Here is a 13,312-nt window from a genome sequence, read left to right as displayed (position 1 = left end):
CTAGAAAAATATGCATATAAACATATTAAAAATATGTGTAGATACATTTTTTCTAATGCCAGAGGAGCTTTCGGTCTTCAAAAGGAATGTACTTATTTTGAACTCACCTCACCATGTTATAAATTCCCATTTTCTTTTTCAGTGTGCCTCAGAATGGCCCCCTTTTTCATTCCAGAAATAGGAAGAGATTTAGACAAAGAAATTAGTCCAGTTGCATTAAAATCACCTCACTAACTGGAATTTTCTGAAAGGAAGAAAATAATCACTGGGAAATAAATCAGACCTCCCCTCAAGTACCTGTGAAACTCTTTGAGCTTTGAAAATCCCTCTCCACCATTGCAATTAGGAAGGCAACCATGTGTGATTTAAGGGGCACAAAAAGTCTTTCCTATCCCTTACATATTTCCTGACATATTAGTAGTAGATGTTTCCTATGTCTGAAACATGTTTCCTGACACAGTAGCAAATTCCAAACCTTTGCATGGAAGAGGTGAGGCAGGCCCTTTTCAAAAAGTAAAGGAGTCTTTACGGAGTAAGGACAATGGGTCTTAGGCTATTTCATCCAACCCAGTAGAGTTAAGCTGCCTGGAGGCAGGATTGGTGCGTTGGTGCTAAGTAGAAGTTCAAGAACAAAGAAAGATGAGAAATACGGTTAGTCCTATGGATAGTGATGGCTTCTCCTGGGATGAAGATATGAAAAGTTTAAGCTTTTAGACTTTCAGAAAAAATATAATAAATATCAAGCTCAAGAAAGGAAAGTGGCAATGGAAAAAACTGTGAAAGAGATTTTGGTCAGAAGATACAAATTAGCAAATACGTAGGATGAACAAATCTAGAGATATAATGTACAACATAAGGACTAGAGATTATAAAATTGTATTGTATATAAGGGGTTCATGCTGTGAGTTGATTTTAGCTCCTCTTGCCACAAAAACAAAAAAAAAATGGGTAACTATGTGACATGACAGATATGTTAGTTTGCTCCACTTTAGTTGTATTCTATGACATCATGTTGTATTTCTTCAACATACACAAAAACTTATTTAAAGAAAAAAGAAAAGTTAAACTGCTACTTATGGCAATCTTTTATAAGATTAATTTCTGTTTTAATAAAATGGGGTCAAAATCATACTATTCTGGTCCATGGTTCTTTGTATACCTCTGTCAGAAATAATCATGGGCCTCCCTATGACTGCAATTTTTACGTCTCAAAGAATAATTTTCAGCTGATTCTGCCATTTTTCCCCTTACATGTGCCATACGCTTCCTATTACATGTTTTAGATCTTTTTTCACTGTTAACCAATGTCTAAGCCTTAATTATAGTCACTGGTCTGAATCTCCAGGCTATAAACCCTCAAAGAACCCACAGACCTGAGGAATTCAGCGGGTCCAGATCATCTGCGTTCAGGCAAGAATTCATCTCCCGGTATTGAATTTGGTGAACACAATTGTCTCCTCTTGAGGAAACTGACAACAGAGATCCTAAGTTAGGGATCAGTAGACCATGACAAAACTTTTCCTTCTTTATGTGTGCTTTTTTCCCAGCAGCACAAACATCAAACATACCTAATCTTTACCCATTCTATTGTTTCCATCCCATTCTACTACCAGGATTTTCCCTTTCAATGCCACACACTGAGACGGAATAGGAGCAAGGCTAAACCTTCCCTATTGCCACCGTATAACGACTCGGCTCTCTTCCCCCAAGGAAGCTAGCACTCTTGCATAACTCATCAGAAGATTTTCTAAAATCTCTCTAAAAATCTTTCCTCTCCCCTCCATTCTCACTATAGTTACAGTCCTTTTTATCTTTCATCTCAACTATTTAAAAATGTGATTCCTGTCAGTAATATGGTCCTCCTTCAATACTTCAAACACCCGTTGCCAAAAGATATTTCTAAAGGACAGCTTGACCATTTCAGTCCCCTACATAATACTCTTTAATGACTATGAATCTTATTACCATGGAATATAAGAACTTCATAATTCGTTCCTTCCATTTTCTTCGGACTTATCAGCAGCTTCTCTCCTGGCGCTCAATGTTTACTTTGCCCCCAAAACAACAGATGTGCTACCCTTTAAGCTTCTCTACACTCACACATGTTCTTCTCTAGAGTATGCCTCACCCAGTTCTTTGAGCCCCTATGTTCAAAGTTTGTCTCAAAAGCTTCCAAGAAGCTCCAATACTTCCCTTCCTCTTTCAGTTAATAACTCTCTTCTCTGTGCCACTTTTATTCCTTATTCATATTAATGTATAATGCTACATTGCAGTTTATTTGTTTGCATATATATCTCTTTCACTAAACTTGAAGTTCCTCTAAGATAAAAACTTGATTGTCCATGTCTATATCTTCAGAGCCTAGTACATTGTTTGACGGTATGGTAAAATTTATAATAAGAATATTATAGTAAGAACAAATACATGTTTGGGCAAAAAAATATCCTAAACCATGTATAGCATATTCCTAACTATCAACTCTATAATTGATAAGCATGTGGATAGAGCATAGGAATCTTCAATGCAGCCAAAGCCTCTTTTCTCTGAAATCTTATTCCCTCTATTGTGAGAAACTGCTCAAACCTCTTCTAGACTCTGTCTTTCTAGCCATTTGATACTTGAGTCTAATGTTTTTTTATCCCAAGAACCCCCTTATCCTGTAGACACATTAGAGGGACCATAATTTAGCTCAGACCTGTAAGCCGCTGTCTCTGTTTTCGCCTCCGAATCCATAAGGAGAATGCGGTGAGAAGGACCAACAGTATAACCCCAAGGATCCCGATTACAATAAGAGAAGAGTGACCTAAGTAAAAGTAAATATGAAGAGAGATGATAATGTCTTAGCTAAAAGGCCAGGACCCTAGTTACTGACTCTCTTTTAGGCCAGATACAGAGTCCCTAAAGTCAATCTCGAATACTCAGAACTTCTTTTGACCCAAGGCCTCTAAACAAGGAGGACTCTGAGTAATGCAGACAACCGGTCCCAGGCTTATTAACCCTGTGACATACCTGCAGGCTTGAATGATTTTCTAGGCACTGAAATTTCTGTAGGAAAAAAGAGAGAGAGGATTAATTAGGGGAGTAATATATAGAAAAAATATTTCTATTTCCTTGTCTGAGCCCTTAGTGCCTCTCAACCAAATAAACTACTCTTTCCCACCTCAACCTAGAGTCCCCCACCCTCTTTTCCCCTCTGTGGAGGGATACATATAGATTATATGCTTTTCCTTGGCAAAGGCCAATGTATAACAACAAAGGCTTTCTTCGGTCCTTCAGCAGAAACATCATGATTCTCTCCCCACCAGATCCCTATGTGGGTAAGTCCAGCCTTTATACAATCCACTTCACTGCCCACCTCCTCTTTGCAGCCAGAGATTCCAAGCTCAATCCAGTCTTCTGGCACTCACCTGAGCAATTCACAGCAGCATCTTCCTTGTGCCCACATTCACTGTGCCCCCAGCGTCTGGCAGGACAATCCCACAAGGAAGATTCATTCCCTTTGCAATTCACTTCATTGAGCCATACGGGTCCAGTGCCCTGACCAAACTCTTCTGCCTCTTTTAGTGCTTTCAAAGCTGAGCCACAGCCCACCTGTCGACACACCACCTGAGCATCATCCAAGTCCCAAGAGTCATCACACACTGTCCCCCAGGAACCTCCATGCCAGATCTCCACACGTCCAGAACAACTAGTTGTTCCGTTTTGAAGTCTTATCTTGTCTGAAAAATCAGAGACAAGAAGGTTATTTCTAAGAAGATAAAAGCTTCTAAGGGCTCACAGGGGGAAAGAGAGATTTGAAACTGTTTTTAAAAGATCTATTTTAAAACTTTAATGTGCATTTTTAAATTTATATCTTTACAAAATTTATCTTTGATAAGAGTATATGCGATTTTAGCAAGCTAGGTATATTTCATCCTGGACATAAAGATCATAGCATGACTCAGGAAATGTCGAAGGAATAAAGTTAACACTGTAAATGTGTAGTGTTAAGTTCTTTCAAATGGAAAGAAGCCTGGGAAATTTCCAGGTAGATAGAAATCTTTTTACAGTTTAAGAAGAGATGTAGAATGGGGCAATAATTCAGGATTGATCTTTCTGACTGCTTTTCTCCTTATATTAGTGTAAAAAGATAATATTTGAAAGAAAAATGGGAAAGGCAAGGTAGACCATTCATTCAATAGTCAAATACTGAATCGCATATTTTCTACTCCTCATTTGTTCACAGAGAAAGCACATGAATAAATTTTTCAAGCAGACCATGGACAGTATGGTATTCTTTGGAATAATGATCACTGATCCTGAATATATACAAGCCAAATTAAATAAAACCAGTTACAACATTCAGGTAGAACAGATATTACCCAGGGGTTACCCATTCTTGCTTAATTAAATCTAACAATTTAAACTGGTGCAAGGATTAGGTAAATAAAACCAACGTGCTTTCTCAGAAGATGATAGTGGAGCTGCAGAATGGAATTTTCATATGGACCAATGAATACTCACTGTCACATGTGATCCAGGTCTCCTCTGAGGGGCTGGCCAGTCTCTGCTTCCACGGAGATGATGGACACTGCCACAACGTGTCAGGTCCTTTTGGACACTGAACATTGTCCACCCACATGGGCCTTGACATTGCCATGTCTGAAGATGCAGGGTTCATCTTCCCTTTGTCTGCACAGCCCAGCTGCCTGCATACCACCGCCACAGTGGTTTCAGACATGTTACTCTTGCCAACACTTCCCCAAGCTCCATTGTAGAAAACCTCCAGACGTCCTGCACAAGTCTCTTTGCTGGTTTCACTGGTCAGTCTTAGAGACATGAACTCTGCAGTAAAATACAGAATTAGTAATTTCACATCTTTTCTGAAGATTTAGAAGATTCTCTCCCAAAACTCTGATCTCAGAATGGCTTTGAAAATAGGAATAATATGTTAATTACTAGTAATTCTTTAGTAACTTCTGGATGGTTTAGTAGATTTTAGTAAAATACAGTATTTATTCTATAAATAACTTATGGTTTCCTAGTATTGAGTTTTGTAGTCAGGAACCCTGATTCCTGATTCTAAGACACTTTTCAGATCTCAATCAAAGGCTCAGAGCCTTTTTTCATTTATAGAGTTTAGATTGTCTCCCAAAAATATTCTGTTGTGTTTTTAACTGTCCTTGATAGTTAAAATTCAGTGAGACACTCAGGCACTAAAACCAATGTTTTGAGTACATTCTTTTAAAATGACATAGTTCTTTTTCTGACACTTCATGGTTTTGCTGTGCATGTCTTATATCAGATTTATGTCATTAAATAAGAATAAATTGTTTCTGTCACATGGAATTTTTTACTTCCCTAAGTTACTGAGTTATAGTACTGTTTTCCCCAATATATTGCAACAGAGTACATTTTTTCTATTTCACAATATTTTCTAAAGCTTACTGTGTATAAAAGCAAGAGCAGTAGCCTCTTATGGTAATTTTTGCTCCTGTGACAAGTAAGTCTCATTTATCTATCATTAACAATTACTTGGGCATGGTAATTATATTTTTATCTGTAAAATTATGTACCATATATATATATATATATCTTCTTGTCCCTTTTACTCTACTTCTTTATTAACACGGTAGTTATCAAGTGGTGCCATTGAATCCTTACCCAATGTCCAGCTCCAAATAATATTTATAAAAAACTTCATTATTAAGTTTGTTGTCATTTCGATGATATGCAAGCACATTTCTGGACTTTTTATAATGTTATACGATGTTGCTCATGAAGTAGCACTAACTCATCGAACCCATGCTTCTGGGATCCTGACTCTTGCAATAGTTCCTTTTGAACCTGCTTTTCAGGGAAATCTTTCAGATTAATATCCCTCACCCTACACTTTGCCTCACCTCAGTCCTTTTTTACATAATTGTGACCAGAGGTTATATACAGAACTTACCTGAGCAGATAACTCCTGCATCCTCCTTGTGCCTACAGTTGTGCTGCCCCCAGCCATGTGAATGGCACTGCCAAATATGGGATTCTTTTCCATTGCACTTCATCTCATCTAGCCAGATGGGCCCTGTTCCTTCCCCAAAATAAGCAGAACCAGTGGCATTAACGGCGACTCCACAGCCCAGCTGTCCACACACCACATGGGCATCTCTCAGGTCCCAGCTGTCATCACAGATGGTGCCCCAGGAGCCTTCGTGATAGATCTCCACTCTCCCAGCACAGCGACCTTCTCCATTTACCAGGCGAAGTTGACCACTCCCTGAAAAGAAAAATGAAAATATTAATAACTTGCATTCCTAACCATTGAGATCATTTTCATAGATTGGTCACAGATTCTCACCTATGCAGGGAACTGCACTTTCTTCTGGAATGGTAGGGCTTGTTGGGTCTGAAGATGATGAATTGCATGGGGATAGTGTCTGGGACTGGTTTCCTGCAAACACCAAACTGCTCAGTCATAAACATACAAAAGATTAGGGTGAAGAAGGGCAGTCAGAGCTTCAAGCGTGTCCATCCCCCAGATGGTGGGCAGATGGAGTGTTATGTGGATGAGTTGAGGACAAACAACCTATCCATATAACAGAGAGAGGATTGTGGATGGGTCAACAAGGCTGGGAATAAATCAGGTGTTTTGAGAAGGGCTTGGCACATAGGAAGCACTAGATAACTATGAGGTCCCTGAAAACTAAGTTTACTTGCCATCTGAAAAGACAAATCAGGTAAAATTCTGACATGCTTCTTATGATCCTTCAAAAGGGATCATTCCCTTTCACTTTTGTTCTTCATTCCTATAGGTACACCTGCTCTTAAGGCACACCAGCATGGGAGAGGCTTATCATTGGCTGCCCTTCATCCTCTTACCTGAGCAGATCACAGAGGCCACCTGCCCTGCAGAACATAGCGATGCACCCAGAGCAGTTACAGGGCAATCTCCCATGTGCTGCTCAGTCCCAGTGCAGTGAAACATGTGCCTCCAGACCTGACCATTTCCTTTCCCAAAATGTGCTCCTCCTGGGGTAGAAAGGGCAACTCCACATTTAAGTTGCTGGCAAAGAACGTGGGCATCTTCCATGTCCCAGTGAGAGCTGCAGAGGGATCCCCAGGCTCCAAGTGTCTTGAGCTCCACTCTTCCCTCGCATGGGGACTTGCCATTCACCAAGCGGATTTCTGTGTATCCTGGAAGGAGACAGGGCTTTAGAAAAGACAGCTATGACTACCGAACTCTACCCCTTTCACTGTGTGGGAATGAATTGAAGATGTTCTCCAGGTCTCACTTGAACAGACTACTCCAACATTCCTACTGTGGCTGCAAGTTCCATCTAGGCGGGTTGCTACTGGGCAGAGTGAAAGATGGGACTCATGCCCCTCGCACTGGAATTCTTCAGCCCAGATCTGTCCATTTCCTTCTCCAAAATGAGCTCCACCCAGGATAGAGACGACTGTGCCACACTGTAATTCCCTGCATAGCACACTGGCAGCTTCCAGAGAGAAGTCAGAATCACAGACGGAGCCCCATGTGTCACCATGTTTCACTTCAACACGTCCAGAGCAGGGAATGTCCCCTCCAACCAGTCTGGGTTCCCTGTGGGCTGAAAAATAAATAACATTTCAGTGAGAGATAACATGATTCCCAGATTTTCCTTAATGACGAGGGTGAGGAAAAGGGTGAGGAGTGGGGAAGGTGTTCAAAATTGAATAAAATTTGAGGTTGGATAGGTTAAAAAGTCTGTCACAGTGTTGAGTCTGTCAGTGAAGATAGGTAATACCAATATTCATAATCGTACTCATATTAGCTAACTTTTATTTATAACTTGCTTTGTAATTCCTGGGATGCAGGTGCTATAATTACCTCCACTTTTCTTTTGAGGAAACTGTAGCACAAAGAGCTTTAGTAGATTCCCCAATATCAATCCCCAGTCATTAAAATTAAGGACAGGTGATAAACACTAATTCCTTAGCATATGTTAAAATACTCTCTGCTGTTACCTTAAAAGCATTTATACCTGTTTCTCTATCAATCATACCTGATGCTCCAGCCTAAAGATGTTGGGCATCCCATGCTTTTTCATGCTTCTGTGTCTCTGCAGAAACTTTTCTCTCTGCTTATAAAGTGTTTCCATACCTATGTACCTGGGAAAAGGCTACTACTTCTTTTCAAGGCTGCTCACTTTCTCATTAATTGCCTTCTCCAAGAACACACAGTTTATGCAAGATATATGTATTCAAATAATGATGAGCCCCCCTCTTCAAACATGTGTTAGATACAAAACTAACAAATAAAGGAGTTATCCACTCTGTCTGGGCCTATGGAGGAGAGAGCACTGTAAATCTAAACTGGGTTTTGTAAAAAGATGATGAGTTTGCCAAAAAGCAATGTGTGAAACAGTGTTTAAAGAATATAGTCATGAAATAGCATGGTGTAATTGAGGAATTATAAATAACATAGTATAACTGGACTTCAAAGTGTAAAAGAAAAGACACACCAGAAATTACTGAACTCATACTATGAAGATTCTCTTTGTCAAGTTGTAAACCACAATCATCAAGATAAGCGTGAGTTTCTTTTGACATACTCAGAAACAATTCAAATTATTTGGGAGATATGAGCTCTTTTAACTCAGTTTTTAAAGGAAGAAAATGCATTTGAAATTGGACCTTCTAAAGGGCTTTATAGATGCCTGCTGTCCAATAGCAACAATTTTTTCAATACCTTGATGTTTCTATCACCACGATACAGATAAATTGTCAGTCCCTGCCAATTTGCACACTCTGGTTTCTCTTTGGATCTTATTAATCTTTCACCTTATACTAAAATGTCTTAAAAAATGTTCTGGATATGACTATATTCTGTATTAGCAATGTAGAATATCTTAATATGTCAAAATTTTACCAGTTATCCATTAAATCTGTACAAAGCAAATCCCTATCCAAATTTGAGATGAAGAACATATCACTTTCTAAACATAGCTCAGAGTTTAAAGCAAACAAAGCCTCTACACCATAAATAATTAATGACTTGAGTGGGATGGTCCTTAATTTCTTCTTGCTGATTCATTATTAAAGCATGAAATTCCTCTAAGATATCATTAACTAGTACCCATATGATTCCATTCCACTTTTGGATAGCCCTAAATCTTTAAATAAAGGCAGTTTCTTTTATCAAGCCAAGTTCAGCTTTCTTGTAACTTCTCATGCTTTCATCTGTATCTGTCTTGAACAAAATAAAGCAAAACACAAGCAGTGAAAAATAACAACAACAACAAAAAAACCCCAAATATTTTCTCTTCCATGGGAAAAACTTGTTAAGCACTTGAAAACAAGTTCCTTCTATAAACATTCTCTCATTTCCTTTGTCCTAAAATGTTTGATTCAGGACAAAGGAGGATATTTTCCACCCAGAAAGTGACTTGGAGACTCCACTCTCAGTCTTTATTTCATGAAGAATCTCCTGGTAACATCTTAATCTTTACCATGGGTTGGTTTCCTTATATCATATATGTCTTATACATTGTTAGAACATTGTAAATTTAGCTCTTTAAGGGATTTTTATTCCTGCTAAATCTATGATGCATATTTACATAAAGCCAGTAAGTGAATTTTTGTGGATTCAGTTCCAGTGATCAATAAATTAAGCTTTCCCCAAGCCTAAGTAACTGAATCTGTATTTATTTCTTTCTCTAGAAAAATGAATACATAACAAGTGTAAGAAATATTTAATTAAAATTACTTTCTTTTGTTTAGTAGTAGATAAAATACACAATATTATTTGAAGAAGCACTAATACATTTTCATTATTTAGTGCTTTCCAGACTCTGAAGAAGTATAGATCATTATAATCCCAGAATTATTTCTCAAACCTCAGCAAAAATACAGCACAACTCAAATGAACTGTTCTTGAGGTCAGATGTCCTCTACAGCACATATATAGACATCACAACAAAATGTCTGGGATTCAAAGTAATTTTGTAACCAAAATTTCCTAGACCTCTTTCTGGCTGGTTTGTCTAAACCACACATCAGAGATAAATTGTTGCCTTATCTTTCTAATTTTCCTGCTTCACTGAATTCTTCTGGTCCTTTTCAGCTATTTAGTCTTAGGCTATTTAAAAGTCTAAGAATTCAAAGAGATTATGGAATTTGTAGCTTGAATTTGACAGTCACAGAGACAGTGTGTCCATCATTTTTTTCTTTTGGAAATGTTGTGAAAATATCAAGCAAATCCTTTTCCACCGAGGTTGCTCTAATTTGTTGTCCCACTAGCAGCGTAAGAGTGTTCCTATCTCTCCACATCCTTGCCAGCATTTGTTGTTTGGGGATTTTTTGATAAAGCCCATTCTCACTGGGGTTAGGTGATATCTCATTGTATATGTATACAATGAAATACTGCTCAATTACAAAAACAATGGTGATCTAGCACCTCTTATATTTTCCTGGATAGAGCTTGAGCCCGTCCTCCAAAGAGATGTATCACAAGAATGGAAGAATAAGCACCACATGTACTCGCCATCAAATGGCACTAACTGATCAACACTAAGGGGCTCACATGGTAGTAATATTCACTGGGGGTTGAGGGGGTAGAGGTGGATAAACTCACAAGTAATGGATGCAGTGAGCATTGTATGGGGGAAGGGTACACCTCTAATCCTGGCTTGGGTGAGGCAAAGTCATAACATGTAACCGAAATGTTTGTACCCCCATAATATCCTGAAATAAAAAAAAAATCAAGTAAATCAAGAAACAATGTTGCAAATTTATCACTAACCAAACAAGTAAAAAGGTAAAACCTAGGCCCCCAATAAGTAGAACTTCCAAAAGCTATAGAAATATAACAAAAGAAAGCAAAGGGTGCACATGGCAAATAGCAAACAAAAATGCAGTTCTGTAAAGTAAAGGGCCCATCTTAAGCTGCAAACTTATGTTATTTAGGATTTCTGTTATATGCAGCTGAGTAGAATTCTGAATAATTCGGAATGTGTTACCATGACTGAGGTATTCTAGGAATGAACCTAAAATATGGGTGTCATTGAATGGGGTTGGTGGGCAGAATACACTAATGACTCAGATATTGTAGGCTAAAAAGCTAGTGAGTTTTGTTATCCATGGTAAAATATTTGGACAAAAGTCATTTTGAAAAGAAAACCTAGTGCTCACTAAAGCTAAAAAAAATTGGAAAATATATTGGGGAAAGTACAAAAAAACCTAAAATAATTCAGAATGTTGGCATGATCTGTATCCTCCTTACCACTTTTAGCACTAAGAAAGAGAGATAAGAGGGAGATGAATTCAGACTACAGGTAGGTAAGACTGCAAGCAGAAATGGGAGAAGTACTAATTTTTTAAGGAAGGTATTCTCTATCTGCAGTTGTTATACATGGTTAATTGAGAGTCCTGTAATTTGGAACTTGCAGGACTGGAAAAAATAAAAACCCTAAATATCTTGTTTCCCGAATTGAGGTGATGATAAAACTGTTGTTTTAGCAGAAGATAAAATTGCTGCTCCACATACAAAGACAATGATTTTACCAGGAAAGACAGGATGTAGGTCTTGTCTTTCCTCCCAAAGCCATAGTTTCAAATCGCCTTGAGGAAGTGGTCAATAGTTAAGAGGAAGGGCTGGTCACAGTGTAGATCAATATATGTATACATGTTCTTGAATACATTTACTTTCACATGGCATTGTATTAAAGAAAATAAGTCTATAAGCTTACTAAGTGTGAAGAGAACTATTTTACTGACTGAGGACAGCTGACATCAGCCATTGATTATTCAATCTTTAAAGTGATCCAAGGGTCCCTGTATCAATGTTAGCAGAAAGTGGGTTGTGAAAGGTATACTGTCCTCAGACAGGTATACTCTCCAAACCAAACTCGGAGGTAACTACAAAGAATAATGCACCAGGAAGAACTGTCCTGAGAGCAGTACCAGGGCCCATGAAGGATAATGGACAGAGGACACCTTCTCCGAGGATAGCACCTGGTTTCTGTCAGATTGACTTACCTAGGAACTCACTGAGTTGCAGGGCAACTCATCCCTCCTGTCCAGCAGGATTTGATAATTACTGCAGAAAACCTATTCTGGATGTTTCTTGGTGACCACAGAGCCACTAAAACAGCCTTAAATTGTTTACCTATTCAACCTATTTTAATGAGAAAAAAAGTAAATATTGTCTTTCTTTAGCCACCATTATTTGGTTTTCTTCTAGATGCAGTTGAGCTTAATGCTAATTAATGTAAAATACAGTTACTAAAATAATACAAAACTTTCTAAATTTAGAAGGAAATTAGCAGACATACAAGTACATCTACATATTCCTATAGACATGCAAAGCCCCCCCAAAATTATACAATGAAATTTCTTTAACATAACACATAATATGACAACACATATTATATGCACATAATATGACAACATAACAGTACATAAAGGCAAAATATATCTCTCATCTCAAAAAAACAATCCAATCAAATTCCTTTAAAAAACTAGATCCCAATTCTATGCTGAATACAAGTGATGCACCTAAAACTGATTTAAAAAGGGTAAAAACACGAGAACAGACACTAAATAAAGCAGTAGTTATGATATTAGTGTCAGAAAAGTTTGATTCAGAACAAAATCCATTCAACTGTAGAAAAAAGATCAATTCACCATAACTACACAACATAAGAAGAACTCTGTCTCTATATTAACAAAGCACCAACTCATTAATTATATGATACAGCTACAGGTGCACGCAGTGGAAAACCTGTAACCTAAAATACTTATATTAATAAATCACAAAAAATAAAAATTAATTAAGATTCAACTCAAGAAGTTAGGGGCAAAAAAGAAAGCTAATTTTAGGAAATCAGAAGTGAATTAATAGAAAGAAAAACAAGTTTTAATGAATCAGAGAGCAAATAAAAGTAGCATTAACTTTTAAAATTCCAAATGTTGTTTTTTTAAAAAACTCATCAAGCTAAACTAGTAGCTAATCTTGTCAAATAAAAGAAATTAAAAACATAAATGAATGCACCCAGCAATAAGTGATAAGAAAAGTCATGGATAAGTAATTGCAGACAGTTCTTTAAATAGTGATATGAAATTATGATCAAGAAATTTAAAAAGAAAAAAGCTTCTGCACAGCAAAAGAAACTGTCACAAGAGCAAACAGGCAACCCACAGAATGGGAGAAAATTTTCGTGTGCTACAAATCCGACAGAGGGTTGATAACTAGAATCTATTTAGAACTCAGAAAAATCAGCAAGAAAAAATCAAACAGCCCTATCAAAAAGTGGGCAAAGGATATGAACAGAAACTTTGCAAAAGAAAACAGACTAATGGCCAA

At 37.6% G+C, this 13,312-nt stretch overlaps 1 protein-coding gene across 2 annotated transcripts in view; it reads right to left on the bottom strand.

Moving 5' to 3' along the window:
• Positions 1–72: 72 nt before the first annotated feature.
• Positions 73–13,312, bottom strand: part of CD163 (CD163 molecule) — a 24,271-nt gene continuing 11,031 nt past the window's right edge. For both annotated transcript variants that reach the window (XM_012637902.1, XM_012637903.1), the window contains exons 7-16: positions 7,263–7,577; positions 6,850–7,164; positions 6,329–6,421; positions 5,933–6,247; positions 4,504–4,824; positions 3,408–3,719; positions 3,010–3,045; positions 2,696–2,803; positions 1,374–1,469; positions 73–161 (exon numbers count right to left, since the gene is read on the bottom strand). In XM_012637902.1, coding sequence (XP_012493356.1) covers positions 139–161; positions 1,374–1,469; positions 2,696–2,803; positions 3,010–3,045; positions 3,408–3,719; positions 4,504–4,824; positions 5,933–6,247; positions 6,329–6,421; positions 6,850–7,164; positions 7,263–7,577 — 1,934 coding nt within the window. In that variant the 3' untranslated portion in view covers positions 73–138. The remainder of the gene's footprint in view (positions 162–1,373; positions 1,470–2,695; positions 2,804–3,009; positions 3,046–3,407; positions 3,720–4,503; positions 4,825–5,932; positions 6,248–6,328; positions 6,422–6,849; positions 7,165–7,262; positions 7,578–13,312) is intronic.

Source organism: Propithecus coquereli, unplaced genomic scaffold, assembly GCF_000956105.1.
Source record: "Propithecus coquereli isolate 6110/MARCELLA unplaced genomic scaffold, Pcoq_1.0 Scaffold124, whole genome shotgun sequence".
Classification (NCBI taxonomy): domain Eukaryota; kingdom Metazoa; phylum Chordata; class Mammalia; order Primates; family Indriidae; genus Propithecus; species Propithecus coquereli.
Note: the sequence above shows the minus strand (reverse complement) of the source record. Positions and strands in the feature narration are given on the sequence as shown.